Here is a 17475-nt window from a genome sequence, read left to right as displayed (position 1 = left end):
TTTTAATTTAGCGCATTTTCCAGCCAGCGAAATAAGCAAAATTAAAACCCAGTGAATAATTAAGCCTTTTACAGTACTTACCTGTTTACATTTCTTACACCAACTCCACATGAGTATATTGTCCTGATATCCCGGTATTGGTGAGTCTAATTCCCGTAATAATATCTGTAGACAACTGTTGCCATGTACAAACTTCCGAGCATGGTCAACCATCGGCATATCACACGTGGTACTGGGACACATGTAACTTTGTCTGATGAACACAAAAAAATTGGGTAAATAGTTGACACTCCCGTACAATGAATGTAATTTGTTTTATTCGTGTTACCCAAATCATGAAAAACTATTATCAGCAAATTTCCAATAACAAGTACCACTTATTCATATTTTGAGAAAAAATGAATCTATTGATTGGTATATGTAGATTAGCACATGACATACATTCTCATACAAGTATGTGTAAACTACGATGCGTTATCTGTAAAAAAAAGTTTCTAACAGCACCTCTAAAACACTATACAACAAACTGGCAAACTGATAATAAATTAAAACTCAATAAAATAACAAACACAATCAAATTAACCTTTTCACCACCAGCTCCCTCTTTTCAGCACAAAATAGTTCTGATTATAGTCTGCACTTACCTACAGACGATTCCTTCAAAAAGCTAAATTTTTGGAGTAAAAACTACAAATTGACTCAAATAGTTAAGTTACCTGAAACAATATCTCTCTAAAAAGGCCCCTAGTGTGATATCATTTCTACCATAAAAATCCATCGATACAACCCTGGAAACAATGACAGTTACAACAAAGATAAACACAGATATCAAAACTACAAAGTCAAATATTTTCACAATATTGTTGTGACAGGGAAACAGCTGAGAATGACAAAAGATGAGATATTTTAGAAGCACTTCATCATTGTACCCCTACAGCATCTTCGACCATGAGAAAGAGCAGAGAAAAACATTGAATGACACATGGACACACATGGACATTGAATGAGATAACTTACCATGGATACACACATGGACATTAAATGAGATGACTTACCATGGGTACACACATGGACATTGAATGAGATAACTTACCATGAATACACACATGGACATTGAATGAGATGACTTACCATGGGTACACACATGGACATTAAATGAGATGACTTACCATGGGTACACACATGGACATTGAATGAGATAACTTACCATGGATACACACATGGACATTAAATGAGATGACTTACCATGGGTACACTCATGGACATTGAATGAGATAACTTACCATGAATACACACATGGACATTGAATGAGATAACTTACCATGGATACACACATGGACATTGAATGAGATAACTTACCATGGGTACACACATGGACATTGAATGAGATAACTTACCATGGGTACACACACGAACATTGAATGAGATAACTTACCATGGATACACACATGGACATTGAATGAGATAAGATACCATGGATACACACATGGACATTGAATGAGATAACTTACCATGGGTACACACATGGATTTGGTGCATTACTTGATTTACTGCAAGAACTACTAAATAATACTGCTATGCGCTGATGTAAATTAGGATCCAAACAATCTGTCTAAAAACAACAAACCAAGATATTAATGTTAACACCTTGATGTCAATGTCTTAAAATGATATCAACATTATACAGACAGGGCTTAAAATTTACCCACAAGGCATTCTGTGTCACTATATGCAAGTAGCATTGGACAAAGCTGAATCCCAATTACTGTATAACTGTGTATGTTCATTGGTGGTTAATTACACTATTGTGATGTTTTGAGCAAATTCACTGTGTTTAATTTTCCAAAATTTGATGAGAAACAGAGTTATATTGTTATTCGACATCTTCATGGAGATTTAACAATGAGCAAATTTATTCATCAGCGAAAGTAACAAAAGCCTTATCGAGCAATATCTGAAACTGTTCATATGAACCAAAATGATGATAAAATTTAGTAACTAATCTCAATCTAGTGAAAATATTTGCATTGAATTTTTGGCAAGAAAAATAACTGGCAGTCAATAGGTTCAGGGGCTATATATAGAATACTAACTTGAAAAAATTCTAAATTTTTAAAATTAGGCAGTAAAAACACATGCTAAAAATCTCTGTGAAGACTCTGCAGAACAAATTATAATGAACATACAAGCCATTAAGCAACAATTCATGATTCAAAACAATTCAACTACGTAGCAATTATCTTTGGTGTTCAGTGTTCACATTATTTGATACACATGTGTCTTACTTTAAGATATGTTTAAAAGCAGTTTCACAAATTCTACATCTTATCAAAGTATCTCAGCACTTACCTGTCTCTGATAGAATTCGTCATCCACTGCTTCACAATAATTATTCGAAACATCTTCGTCAGTGCCGTTACTCGTCACAAAATCATTATCTTTATCATGCTGCAGTAAACGTAATCTACAACCTCTAGCACGGAACTCGGCAACAAACGACTTTGTAGCATCCTCGCTGAGCGGAAGCCTTAATCGCTCAATCACAAAATCATGAGGGTTCCCTATTTTAACATTTCTGGGATTATACTTATGACCGAAGTAGACCCCATAGTCACGTTTATGTCCGTTAGTATGGTTCACTATGATCCCATTTCCTGGAGACACGATCGCATCTAAATTCTCATTGTTTAAAACCATGTCTGTTTTGGACATCTCATTCGACTGATCAGTATTAGTGTCCTGCCCAGCTCCATTTGAAACAGACATATTATTTGAAAATCTTGCCGACCAGTAGATCTGTTCAGGGAAGAATGGTCGTACCTGGCAATTCAATCCTTGTTGGGTAATTAGGTATGGTACTTTGTATGTCAGGTATGGAGAACACGATAAGTGAACTGTCTCTAGTGCTTTCATGAAACGCAACATTTTATTGTCTACTCCATTAAGATCCTTGTCTCCATAACTAAGACTGTTTGATGATTTTATTTCAGTAACCTCACACTGGACATCTGTTTTTTCCTCACCGGTCTGCTCTTGTTGCTCCTCTTTGTTTATCCTCTCTTGTGCTCTCCAATCATCATCTAGTATGTTTTCTTGGCTGCTATGTTTGGATAGTTTTCCATCCGTAATATCTTCTAAGAGTTCTCGGTCATCAAATTCCTCTTCAGGAGAATTGGGAACGTCATCAGTATTGCCTGCAAAAAACATTATTAATAAATAAAAAAAGTGTGTTAATTGATTAATTGTGATTTTACACAATAATCTGATTTTGGAAAATGTTTACAGAAATTTGTTCAAAGTTTGATGGAAAAAAAATAGTTTGGAATGGATTACAAATAAATGCATTTAGCAAAGTGCAGAAGTTGATTCTGTAATACCTCTATCACAAATAGGACTCTTCCTTGTTCCAAAAGGAGGGTCAATCTACACTGAGGGGGTCCAGGAAACAGAACACAATACAAGCATGATATTTGCATAGGCAGGAACTTACATTCATCAACAGTTTCTTTATCACTTTCCGGTGGTAAAGGCGGCATTGCAAACTGATCCATTAAGTAGGACATTTCTAATCGGGAGTTGTAAGCTGCATATACCATGAAGTGCATAACTTTCTTTACCTAAAACACAAACACACAGTATTCAAGTTTGTTCCACCCGACAGAACTTCCAATATTTGCACAGAGAAATATTTCAGTAATATTATAAAATTTTAAATTCAAGTCTGTTGGAGTTTTTAATATAGAAAAGCGAGAGAAGAAACCATGCAATAGAACAGAAATCACAAATATTGTTATTGTTCTGCCACATACAACTTGCTATTTGTGAAAGTACAGTCATTCTCTACAAATATCAAAACAAATATAAGCTATTTTGAGGTTGGTTTTTTTACTTTTAATTTCTTGTATGAAGTTGAAAATGAACAATTGCTTAAAATCAGATATAACAACTACAGATGGCATAATTAAGATATTTTTCTAGACCAAACCTCTTCCTGAAAATTTGAGATCAATTACCAATAATGCCTGCCACCACCAATCTTTCTTGCCCAAATTTTTCTGAACTTTTTTCTTATTTTACAATATTTCTGGAAATAAACCTTAATTTTGGAGCCAACTAACAAAATTTGGGTAAAGTTTCAGTTTTTACTCAAAAAATTTGGCTATTTTTTCCCAATCTTCTGAAGGGACTAATTAGTGACGAAAAGAGGGAACTGGTGCTGAAAAGGTAAAAGGGTGAATACCAACTGACAGGATTCATTAAATGCCTTACCTTGGCTAGTTCATCTTGTGATCCACCACGTAGAATGATAGTACAGCCGAGATGAGTGGCACAACCTTCAAAGAACATCAATGTCTTCATACACCCTAAACAATTAATTAAAAAAAAACATTCATTACCTGAAACAAAATACTGTGTAATACTTTATTTTGGCTTGGAATTATTTTTTTATATTTTCGCAAAAGGAATGAATCAGTGAAAATAAAATCCAGCGAATATAGCTTTTTTCCAACATTTTACATTCAACTCGTCAAAAATCAGTAAAACTAAATTCCATACAAAACATCCAAAAAGTCTATTCAGTGAAAATTATTTCCAGCTAAAATAAAGTATTTTACAGTATACCCCCCCCCCCCAACTCTGAAATTATTATTCTTTTCATGGCATTTCAATGTGTGTTTTTTCTTACAAATAAAACCAAAAACCGTTCAAGAGAAGAATTTCATACATTATGTGTGCATAGTAAATAACATCACATCACAATAACAACGTGATCAGTTTACTTTATTACAAAAGATTTCCACAGATTATCGAGATTAGACAAAAGTTGATACAGGTCAGCGAGCAGAACTGAACAGTTTTCATCAAAATGTTACTGACATTAGTTCCGTAGAACATTGATGTGTGTGCATTCCAGACATCAAGATTTAAGCATGAGCAATTGAGTTAACAGATGCTCAGTTGGCATCGCTCAAACTTACTTGAAATACATGGAAATGGTAGCACCCATGTCAACAGAAAGTAAAACATTTTTTAACTCTCAGGGTATTTCAATTTCTTCCACATTCCCAGCTATATTTACACACATTCTGTAGAGCCTACCTTCCCAGAAACCTCTCACAGATCAAAATTCCCAGGTTTTCCAAGCACTTTATGATTATACTAAAAGAAATGTAACAGCAGAAGAATTAAAGACAGCATGAATGGTACAACAGACTCACCGTCTTCCATTTTAAAACTCTGCAATCGAAATGAATGACAGAATCCCAATCGGGGTTTAGAAACTTGGTCTATTGATGAGACGAGGTCGGCTTGCGTACACCGTGCTATTCTCTCCATTACTTGCTGCGAAACAAACACAGAGACAACATCTACCATCACTATAATGTCGCAGTCACTTATAATAACTTGAGTTTTCAGGATATCACAGAATAAGAGTGAAAATATAATTACAGTACCGTAAAATTTGTATTAGTAGCGGCATCCCTAATAGAAGTCGCACTTATTTTTTTTGAATAATTGAGAACCAAAAATTCATCATTTCTCATATGTGTAGATGCTCTATTAGAAGCCGCATCCCCTCTGTTGCATTGTACCATTTTAATAGAAGCCGCGGCTTCTAATACAGATTTTACAGTAGTCACAAATTACTAGGAAACTGGTAATATGCAAATTAACTACTTAATAATATGTGCAGACTTACCCCCAAAATTTGTCATGTTTGCACATTTCTAAACCCACAGATTTTTTTAAACAAGGGAACAGGAGCGCAGCGCCTTCATGCTGGGAGCAGATCCTCTGGCAACCATAAAATTCTGATTGACCAGGGATCACATGTGGCCACAGTCTTCAACTGTGACCCGTCTGATAGTAATGTTGGCCCCAAGGAAGCCATAGAATGCTCCATTTTAACTTAGAATTATCAAAAACACCACACCCTGGTAGGGAGAACAGTATCTCTCACACTTGGTGTCACTGCTGAATTGCAGTGCTCCCTCTTGCAGTTTTTTTCTAGAAAAACCCCTGTAAACTTACAAATTAAATTTGAAGAAAATCTTTTGAGTTTTCGAGATTTTGTTTACACAGACACACTGTGACAGAACAGACATACTTTAACCATCTCTAGAGTGTCCTTTCCACACAGGAGCTAAAATACACAACATTTTATTTGAAATGCCACATTCTGATAACCACTGTGACATTATTTTACCCCTAGTAGAGAAATAACAGGCATAAGCAGGATGGATACTCACTGTTTTGACACTGAGAACAACTGTTATGCCAGCATGATGGAGGAAATCCTGCGCTAGTCTTGCTACGCTCTTTTCAACAACCAATATCTCTGGCTGTACATTGGCAATCTTAGCCACACAATTCTTGAGAAACTCGTGTTCCTAAAAATTTGAAATAGAAAAGGTTTTAACTAGTTCTTTATTTTCATCACAAATTCACAAAATAGTCCCATTTATAGTCTGCACTTTCCTTCAGAAGATTGGGACAAAAATAGCATTGACAAGAAATTTTGTTTGTTGACTCCAAAATTAGGGTTTACTTCTAGAAATATTGAAGAATATAAGAAAAAATTGCACAATAATTTGGGCGAGAAAGTCTGGTGGTGAAAAGGCTTAAAGGACAGTGTACCAGAATTCACCTAACAAATCAATACATATATATTTATTGCAGCCCAATCAACACATACATGTACAACATTACAATTTGTTCTATTACCGGTAGAAGCACATCTCCAATAGAAACACACATAAACCAAAAATTGCATTTATTGCACGCTGAAACATTATATTCATTTTGAACATGAAAATACCTCAGTCTGTTATTTGCAGAAGTGCTACTACGGTAATATGGCAAATATGTACAAAATAAAAATACCACTTTGTGTGCTTAAAATCATCAATAAGAAATATTTTTCAAAAAACAACAAGTGTGTGCTTCAAAGATTAATTTTAATGCTATGCTGAAAAGAATTTTTGTCATGAATGATTCACTAAGCAAAAATGCTGAGAATTCTCACTTATGTATTTAGGAGATTTATTGGATTAAAAATGAATATTACCCACTCATACTATCATTTTCTGTTAACAGACTCAGGCCTATTCACAGACTTAGAAATTAGGGATATCACAATGCATCTACATTTACTAAAAGACATATGTCTGTTCTGCTAAAAATTTTAATAACAACAGGATTATTTACATACACTGAGGATAGTAACAGTATGTGAAACCAACAGCTTTATGTTCCCTCAGAAACATCACCATTCTCCCAAATTTGAATACCAGGTTTGAATGTCAAAAGATACACATTTTTTCCCACTGCGGAGTGTTCAGCTGATCATACATCGGTATCAAACCCGCAGTCTACCTGGTGTTGGGTAGACATGCTAACCATTATAACAGATATCAGGTAAATACTAGTAGGCCATCACAGACTGTAAGAAAACAACTAGAGACATGTACCAACCTGGAGAACTACAGGATCCAATGAAGACAGTTTATTTTCAACTCTTTGATATTCGATTGCAGCAGTTAATAACAATATCTTGGGATTCACAATATACGTTCTCATCTGTCACAAACATAAATCAAAATACTTTTTACATGGTGTTTGCAAGAAATCAAATACAATTACACACATGACAACATGAGCATCATATTTTAATTAAAATACACCAATCCATAGTACCCGGTATATGTAATAACACATTCTACAGAAAAGGTGGTTTTATACAATGTAGATTTGTAGCTAAAATGTATGATGACATATGTGCAAATAAATAGAGATCTCATGAATCACAAGAATTTAAAAGATGGTTTTTATCTTTACCTTTTTATGTGCTACATGTTTGGTGCAGACAACACCGTTAATCATTGAACAGTCCGTTTTCTGTCCACCTGGTACTTTCTTAAACTGTACATACTGTCTAATGTCCATGTCATCATCATCATGTCGCACATCAGGTTTCACCTGAAGAAAATTGATACATTTGGTGAATTTCAATCTATTTATCCAACCAGTCTTGCCTTTATAGTACAGCTTCACTAAAGGTCAATTTTGCAATAGGACATGCTAGGTGAAGATCAATCAAGAATGAGGTACCCTACGTGAAGAGCGCTTTTGTAGTAGGGCACTCTAAGTGAAGATAAAACTTATACCAGGGTACCCGAGGTACCTAAAAATTTTGTACTAGGGCACCCTAGGTACCTAACAATCTTGTACTAGGGTACTCTCGATGAAAATAAATCTTGTACTGGGACACCCTAGGTGAAAATGATCTTATACCAGGGAACCCTAGGTGATTAAAAATTTTGTACTAGGGCACTCTAGGTGAAAAAAAATCTTGTACTAGGGCACCCTAGCCTAGGTGATTACTAATCTTGTACTAGGGTACCCTAGGTGATTAACAATTTTGTACTAGGGCACTCTAAGTGAAAATATATCTTGTACTAGGACACCCTAGGTGAAAATATTCTTACACCAGGGAACCCTAGGTGATTAAACATTTTGTACTAGAGCACTCTAGGTGAAAACAAATCTTGTACTAGGGCACCCTAGGTGAAAATAAATCTTGTACTAGGGCACCCTAGGTGATTAATAATCTTGTACTAGGGCATCCTAGGTGATTACCAATCTTGTACTAGGGCACCCTAGGTGATTACCAATTTTGTACTAAGGCACATGAGGTGAAAATAAATCTTGTACTAGGGCACCCTAGGTGATTAACAATCTTGTACTAGGGCACCCTAGGTGATTAACAATCTTGTACTAAGGCACTCTTGGTGAAGATAAATCTGTAAATATCCAAAATGAGCTTTCAGATCTTTTATTAGAAATACATGTGGTCCCATATTTTTAGTATCCATCCATTCCTATGGACATCAAATTCAATATCTGTCATTTATTATGAAGCACTTTTTGTATATATATAAATGTGCACAACATTGAAATGCAGACCTTAGCAACAGTTGTTACCATGTAGTAGGGTGGTATACTCACCATATCACTTATTTTTGTAATCAAAGTAAATATGATGTCAGTCCATGATAAAGATAATCCTTCGGATTGCAATTGTTGTTTCAACAGCGCCACCAAGTGGTTGTAATTAGCAGTGCTGCAAAAAAAAACACAAACATACACATTGTATGAACAGGATTTGGGATTTGTTTTACTCTGTGTATTTTTGTCCATTTCAGGATTCATTTCTTCCGTCTCTGAACAGGATAATATAAGCATAGTGCAATACTGTAGTATCCCTTTGTGATACCAAATGCTAAAAGGAAAAAATAATTTCTGTATACATGTATTTTGTAATTTTTTTTTTTTTCCCAATTACAATTCAGCAGAATTAACCTAGTCAAGTCGATGTAAAAGAACATGGGGCTAGCAAGGTAATTATTTAAAGTCATTCTGCAGTAACTGAAATGAAGTCAGACAAGTAGCGCACATTTTACTTGTTCCTAATGAAAGCTTATAACTGCAATGCTAAGCATAAGTTTCATATCAATTGGTAAAATAAACAAAATAAAATGAATTTTATTATAGCCCCGCCCCCTCCCCACAAAGTCCTCGGGAGAACACTGGGTTCTTCAGACAATTTGGTAACAAATGTGTTCTACAAAGTTAACCACAGAGAGCAGTGTTTCCTTCACTAAACAGTGAATACAAAACCTAGTGGATTACAGTAAGTATATCAGCTGACCTCAATCTCTCCATTGCTAGTTTCTCTCCGTTCTCTTCTCGTAAGTGTTCCATGCGTTGCCATCTTTCAGCAACATTCAACTCCTCAGCAACTGTCACTACAGACATGGCACCTGTCAAAGTGTCAAAGGTCAATGTTCATCTAATTTCAGATGTTTTTATATTGAATATTACAAAAAGACAAATCGTGTACATATCTATGGATCTGTATTCCGAATCACAGTTGACTTGACACCCCCACCTCCCATAGCTTGAAATGAACAAGTAATGCACAGCGGAAAGATCAATCTCAATCACAAGTGTTTGGTTTTGATGAGTAAAAAAAAAACTCTTACCTTTGAAATCATCCGCTATATTCCCTGAATTGGAATCTTGACAGAAATTAAAGTCCCATGATCCTCCACTATCTCTCTGACTATCCCTGTCTGTAAACAGAATTGGAAAACGTGAGAAACAAACATTAAATATAAGATAAATTTATCACAAAATCAAAATTGACATGAGGCAACTCTCACTAGATCACCGTAGTTAGCAATTATCAAATATTCCATACTCCCTACACATTAGTAGAATTTGGTTCAAAGTTAATTAAGAATCAAAGAAAGCTTAGAAAGAACTCAGAAAAGAACTCAGCTTAGAAAGACACATTAAAAATTAATTAAAAATTACTTGTACCTGAGATATTGATGGAAAAACTGAAAACTAATTATGTAAATCAGGTAACTAATATGAACAGAACAGAACAGAACAGAACAGAACAAAAAAATTATGAATTATTATGCTAATTATGCTACTCCTTAGAGAATTAATATGAACAAATTTTAACCCAAAATTAATCAGGCCTGTATATTGTCCTAGAGCATTTATGTACCAAATTTTATTCAAATGTGATGATCAGTAATTGAGATATCAGTGTTAATTAATTATGTTAATGAGGTGATTAATAAGCATAAATATTTACCAAAAACTAATTGGGTCTCTGCATAGTTCTAGATTCATTGAAATGTGATGATGAGTACTCTTTAAAAGTTTTATTAAAATCCAATTCGTGGTTTTTTATATATCAGTGGAACTTTCATAGAAACAATTAACTAATTATGCAAATTAGGTAATTAATATCCACAATTATTTACCCTAAAACTAATCAGGTCTCTGCATAGTCCTAGAAGATCTATGTAGCAAGTCTCATTGAAATATGATGATGATTAGTACTTGAGATATCAGGCAAAAAGCTGAAAATTAACTAATTATGCTAATAAGGTAATTAATATGCACAAATATTCACCCAAAAACTAATCAGAGGTCTGCAGTCCTTAAGTAACTATTTACCAAGTTTCATTGAAATGTGATGATTACTACTTGAAATATCAAAAGCTGAAAATTAATTAATTATGCAAATTAGGTAATTAATATGTACTGATATTACCCTAAAAACTATCAGGTCTGTGCAGTGTACTATGACATCTGTGTACCAAGTTCCATTGAAATGTGATGATTACTACTTAAAATATCAAAAGCTGAAAATTAATTAATTATACAAATTAGGTAATTAATATGTACTGATACCGGTACTACCCTAAAAACTATCAGGTTTATGCAGTGTCCTATGACATCTATGTACCAAGTTTTATGGAAATGTGATGATTAGTACTTGAGATATCAGTGGAAAAGCCGAAAATTTATTAATCATTATGCAAATTAGGTAATTAATATTGCACAGATTTTTAACCAAAACTAATCAAATCTGTCCATTAGTTTGGAGCATCTATGTGCCAAGTTTGATAAAAATCCAATGAGTGGTTCTTTAGATATCAGTGGAACAGTCATGGAAAAGCTAAAAATCAGCTAATTATCATGCAAATTAGGTAATTAATATGCAAGAATTTTTACCAAAACCTAATCAAATCTAGGCATTGGCCCAGAGCATCTATGCAAAAAGTTTCATCAAAAAACAATGTATGGTTCTTTCGATGGAACACACACACACACAGACACACTAACTGCAAACACTCCCTTTACAAAGAATTTAAAGTGTTGAAAAACATATATTGTAAACAATACAACATAAAGAGTATTACATACTGAGACTAAACAAATATTTTGATGCATGCAACAGCAAAGGTTGATCGGACAAAAATCAATGACGACAAAAAAAAATAACAGACCTGTAGTCATGAAAGTTGATTGTTTCTTTTTCTTTGGTCGGTAATTAACAGTAGCACGTTCTAAATCCAATGAAAACTGTGATGTCTCACTCTCCTTTGTTGCCAATGACGTTGCACTGCCATAAAGTGTTCTTCCATCTGGTTCTATGTGTACACAACAACAAAAAAACACATTGTATGTTTCAAGAAAATTAACCTGTTCATCAGAGTTTTCCTCTACTGATTCATCAAATGCGGCAACAAGTTCCATTTTATTCAGATTTGCAAAATGACAGCAGTGTTTGCCCCAGGGAAAAAATCTTCATTCAAGAAATGTGAGATAATAATAAACTGTTTTTAGAAGATTTTTTGACAATATATCGTGTTGATAAACATATTGACACCAACCAAAAGTTTTTGCTACTTTTTTGGCAAAGAAATGACTGTTATTTCATAATTTGACAACATTTCATTGAAGTCACAAACCCACAGGTTTTCAATGTTGAAACGTGTTTTCATTATAGTCTATGGAAACTGTTGCCAAATTGTCATTTTATTTGATACTTTCTGAAAAAATGGTGAACAAAAAATGTCCCTATACTGTTGACTAATATAACAACAAAGACAGATTTTACAGCAAGTCTCAGAAGTATTGGGTCAAAAAGTTACCAAACATGCTCACTAATTCGCTGACAAATTTGGTTTGGACTAAAGTAGATTTGATCAACACAAACAATTTTGCATACTCTTCAGTTCTGTAAAACCTCATAAATTTATCTGAAATATTGTTTTTTTTTGGAGATGACTAGCATTTGATAGTGAAAAAAATGAAGGTAATTGTAGGATTTCTGCTTTTAATAGTGGAAACGAAAGTAGTTGGCAAATTAGTAAGCAGGTTTGCTATCTTGCTCACCCAATACTGCTGAGACTAGCTATAAGCCTAAATTATTTTCACTCCTATAGGTGCACATATCAAAAACACATGAGTTGCATTCTACCTTAATGTTCCCAGTGTAATCTTCACTATTTAATACAGTTGCTGGGTTGCTCGATGTGATGTTTGGCAGCCATAATGTCAGACTGAGAAACACATGTGTGTGGCTCAGACACAACACACTGACTACACAAACTTATTTCACCCAATTTTGATGCCACATGCAGCCAAGCAGTATGACAATTTTGCCTCACTTGTTTGTCTCTAGCATAAGCAGGTTAGTGTCATTGGCATATACAAACCTTCCACATCGTCCTCTTCAGCAGAACTTGCACCTTTCTCTTGTAAATCAATTTCTTTAAACCAAGTTGGTTCCCAGTATTCTTCCACCGAGTGAACATCATCATCTGATAGATTCTCCTGTCTGGCAGTCTAGACAGTTTAAGGTAGAAGCCTAGTCATAATTTTTGACAAAATTGGTCATAAATCGCATGACAATGTTCATTAGTTTATTATGTACAATCATGAAGCTAATGTCTCATGGTACAATGAAATACATTAGCATTATTTTGTGTGTTACAGTTATGCTTTTTGAGAAACGTGTCCTAATATTTCCTGAAAATTGCTATTTTTAGAACAATTCTATAGAACACAATGTTAAAGAAAAATTGCATTTTTTGACACTTCTCAAAACCCGGCTTTTTTAAATAATTCAGAACAACAAAAAGTACTCTATCATTAACAATATATGATTTTTTCAGCCTATGTCGCCAGGCTAGATTTTGAAATATTGCATAATATCTCTGCCATAGGAACCTGTGGTAAAAGTGTTATAATAGTGTCAAAATGATGACTTTCCACAAAAATACAACCATCAATTTCCCGAAAAAAAGGCTGGTGACCCCCATCTTTTTTCAGGTCAATATCCTTATATTGCCTTGGAGTACAATTTATAGCAAAATGATTAAATTCTGGGTTTTTTATTTGATGAGTAGGCTTCTATTTTAAAACAGTCAGTTGTATCATACAAACTGGTGACTGGTTTTATAACATAAAACATCTGGAATAGTTTATGTACATCAACAAGGAGGACCAAAACACAGATGTGGGTGTGTTATAGACTGTGCATATTATCATGTCAAGCATCCTTGTAGTAGTTTCTCAATTACAACCACAAAATTAACTTGAGTATGGTATGCCTAAGATTTCCAATAAAAGTTATTCATCACAAAATTAGCCTGAGTAGGCATTTTCTTATATTTTGTTTATGTTTTTCAATTTGCTAAAACATTGGTAAAGAAATTATAAAATAAATATATATGGTATATAAAAAAAGTGTAAAATTTTAATACTAAAATTTTGGCATTTAAAGCGGTAATAATAGGTGTCACCAAAATATGAGTGGAACTTATACCATTTTCTTGTAATACTAGTAACATGCTTCATCGAAAAAACAAAGTAAGTTACCTTTCCTGGTCTATAGAGGGCATACTCATCACTATATATCAGATCTGTTCCTAGGACACTTTCTAACCAGTTGGCATCTATCAGTGCCTGCCCAATAGCAATCCCTTGGTACCTGGAATAGAAAAGTGGTAAAAGAAATTATCAAATGCATCATGCAAACTCAATGTGATAGGAATACACGATATACATTGTTCTTGTATGCAAATGAGATGAAACACCAATTACAATAAGTTCTGTTGATAAAATTACTGTGAAACAGATACCATGTGACAGATAGAATGAAATAATTTAATTGTTTGTAATGTGCATCAAATTAAACTGGTGTTATAACTTTCATATGTTCCTAGAATTGGGTTGATCACACCAACTAAACAATGGAAAGGCCTTCTTATAGTAGAAGCTACTAGCAAGTTTTTTTTTCATGTGCTCATATTTTAGTGCATATATTTTGTGTCAAAATTATTCGTGTTAGTATGTCAACTTTTTGGTTTACTGACAATCAATTTTTTTTTAAAAGCTTAAAACAATGAGCATTAAATGTGCATAAAACGGTGACCCTATATTTTTATTTCATTTACTTCATCCTCAGGACATCAAATATGTGAAAATGACAATATTTTTACTTATTTGTAGCATTCTACCTTGAACAGATGGGCTGTCAAATTGAATATATGCAGAGTACATCAATACCAACCTGTTTGCTGCTTTATCTGTACTGATTAACCAATCCACTAACTCACTGCCTATAATACAGTTGACGTAAGTTCTCAATCGATATCGATGACTCTGGAATTCTATGCCGTTAGTGGGGTTCTGGATTTGCAACCATATATCACGTAGTTGTGCCGAGTCCTAGTAAACAAGGAAAGACAAGTTCACTAGAGTTCATGTATAGACAAGTACGTGGACACTTGATAGAGGCGATGAGTAGAATTGACAAAATTAAAAAAAAAAAATTATAATCTATCCCACAATCAAAGTAGATTTAACTATACTGGCCCTGAATTACATGATGGGCAGGGGTTGCACTTAATTGCAGGCCACCATTCTGTAACAACAGGGCAAAAATAAATCGAAAGTCTTTCAGCAGTGAGAAGCGCTGCAGCGAGAGCGGCATTGACGGTCGAATGGGCAGAGAGTAGACGATCAATTTGGGCTTATAGCAAGCCATATGGCCGGGGGTCTGCTCATAACAAAACACCTGGATTTGATTTTTTTTTTAGTCTTTGCACATACGAATGTTTTTTGTTTTTTTTATATAATTTTGTTTATTTCTACTATATAAAACATTACAAAACTCAAAAACGAAAAAGTCAAGGTCACAGTAAATTACATAGCTATTTGACGACAAATAAAGAGAAATTAACCTAAAAAAAAAATAACCAAAACTTGGTATAAGCATATTTAATATTTTCTAATCTTAAGAGATATGCACTGTAGATTTTTGAGTTTCAATTTTAATCAACAATCCCTTAGCATACTACATGATAAGTTTACCCAACTGAGAACTTATTCAATTTATAGAATCAGTGAGCATAACTGCATCTGCTGATATGCATAAATATCATTCCTCATTGGCATAAATTTGCATATTATTCATTATGCATAGTTATTTGAAATTGAAATTTCTTCTTTGCACTTGAAATTGGTCATGTGATGAGAAGAATATCACCTGATATCAATTTTGGCATGGGCTGTATTATCGACTCACTTGTATGAACTGGCTCTACTCTATGAGCAGGCAATGTCAGAAGATACATGTAATCACATAGAATACAATGTACCGGGGTAGCAGAGAAAGGCTAGAGTAGTGAGTGCGTTTTCAAAGATTATGATTTACAGATTAATGCAAAGATCAGGGCATACCTGCACCAGCATTTTTCTTTCCATGGCCACACTGTGTCTTCCAGTTTTCTTTTGATATTCCGACATTGGTGTGATGACAGCAATCTCAAAGGGGTTCGTTGAAGAGTTTGGTGACTCTATCATACTGGTACTGCTATATGTCCTGTATGTTGAATAAAAGAACATACATGTACATTACAATACAGAATATGCAGTGTATACATGAATTTCTTTCCTGAAATCAATCATACATTTTTAAGCATAAACATTAAATACTATTTTAGAGGATCTCAACCCCCAAATCAACGTTTTCAAAAATCAACAAATGCTTTTAATTTAAATTCTGAAAGCGTCATTAATAGTGTTTTTCAAGAAAACTGATTTGTCCTAAAATTCAGAAAAAAATTCTAACAAAAAAAGCTTTGATATAATGGATAGTACTTGCCTTGTTCTTGTGAAGTCCTCTTCTTTGAACAGAGAAGATCGCTTTTTTGGGGTGATCAGCTGATCTGCTTCTTCAACTCTGCGTAGGTCTTCTTGTAACGAACGGAAATTACCATCAGCCGAGTGGGCGTAACTCAACACTACTTTACAGCAATACAGGCATACACGTAAGTTTCCTGGAATAAAGAAATATGTGTACTTGAATATATAATCATCTACACCAATATGATATATGAGAGGGAAATTCACACAAAATTAATTAGTGTTCTCAACAAATTAAATTTTAAAGAAGGTAGCTAATTTGTGTCAATTACTTCACGCATCTAGCCATTGTTTTGTTTATTCTGTGAGTTAATATTCTCCAGATTTTCAATTTATTGTAAAATTAATTTGTAAGTCACCGATTATTTACTCATTATTTCCCACTACGATTACACAAAAGAAGTTTACCAGAGCCCAACAACTCAAACCAGCAAAAAACACATTTGCCCTATAACAGGCCTGATTTAGTTGGAATTCTAAGTCAAAATAAAATCTCCCAAAATCAAATTGAGTCAGTTTGTTAAACGACTGCGGAGTGACTGTGTAGTTGATTTGAGACATAAACAAACATGTTTTAGCCCCTGATTTATTTTGTATTTAAACATATTTTGTTTATAAAATATGAACTTCATTTTACTAAATTATAATTTTCCTAACTATAGTAAGATGTTTTTTTAAACTTAAGGTATGATTTTCTATTGCATCAATGATGCGCCAGTTAATTAGGAAATCTAGTTGTAAAAACATGTGTTGAAAGTGAAATTAGACACAAATAAAACTGCATTCTTTGTGGCTGATTGAACTCATTTTCTATTGTTGAAATTTTTACAGATACAAAATGTCGCAAATTTACCAGATTCAAAATTTGCGAAATCAATAATTCACAGA

The 17475-nt window shown here is 33.9% G+C and overlaps 1 protein-coding gene across 1 annotated transcript in view; it reads right to left on the bottom strand.

Moving 5' to 3' along the window:
• The window catches only part of LOC102809692 (1-phosphatidylinositol 3-phosphate 5-kinase-like), a 53682-nt gene that overhangs the window by 31329 nt on the left and 4878 nt on the right, over nucleotides 1–17475 (bottom strand). The window contains exons 5-23 of the mRNA XM_085496052.1: nucleotides 16547–16721; nucleotides 16123–16264; nucleotides 14951–15108; nucleotides 14257–14368; nucleotides 13092–13221; nucleotides 11877–12020; nucleotides 10047–10136; nucleotides 9713–9824; nucleotides 9010–9124; nucleotides 7840–7980; nucleotides 7477–7581; nucleotides 6252–6392; nucleotides 5220–5343; nucleotides 4270–4364; nucleotides 3491–3617; nucleotides 2350–3194; nucleotides 1512–1612; nucleotides 717–788; nucleotides 82–253 (exon numbers count right to left, since the gene is read on the bottom strand). Coding sequence (XP_085352178.1) covers nucleotides 82–253; nucleotides 717–788; nucleotides 1512–1612; nucleotides 2350–3194; nucleotides 3491–3617; nucleotides 4270–4364; nucleotides 5220–5343; nucleotides 6252–6392; nucleotides 7477–7581; nucleotides 7840–7980; nucleotides 9010–9124; nucleotides 9713–9824; nucleotides 10047–10136; nucleotides 11877–12020; nucleotides 13092–13221; nucleotides 14257–14368; nucleotides 14951–15108; nucleotides 16123–16264; nucleotides 16547–16721 — 3101 coding nt within the window. The remainder of the gene's footprint in view (nucleotides 1–81; nucleotides 254–716; nucleotides 789–1511; nucleotides 1613–2349; nucleotides 3195–3490; nucleotides 3618–4269; nucleotides 4365–5219; nucleotides 5344–6251; nucleotides 6393–7476; nucleotides 7582–7839; nucleotides 7981–9009; nucleotides 9125–9712; nucleotides 9825–10046; nucleotides 10137–11876; nucleotides 12021–13091; nucleotides 13222–14256; nucleotides 14369–14950; nucleotides 15109–16122; nucleotides 16265–16546; nucleotides 16722–17475) is intronic.

The sequence above is a fragment of the Saccoglossus kowalevskii genome, chromosome 22, assembly GCF_978046115.1.
Source record: "Saccoglossus kowalevskii chromosome 22, keSacKowa6.1, whole genome shotgun sequence".
Lineage (NCBI taxonomy): Eukaryota > Metazoa > Hemichordata > Enteropneusta > Harrimaniidae > Saccoglossus > Saccoglossus kowalevskii.
The sequence above is the reverse complement of the archived record's forward strand: the minus strand, read 5'-3'. Positions and strand labels throughout refer to the sequence as shown.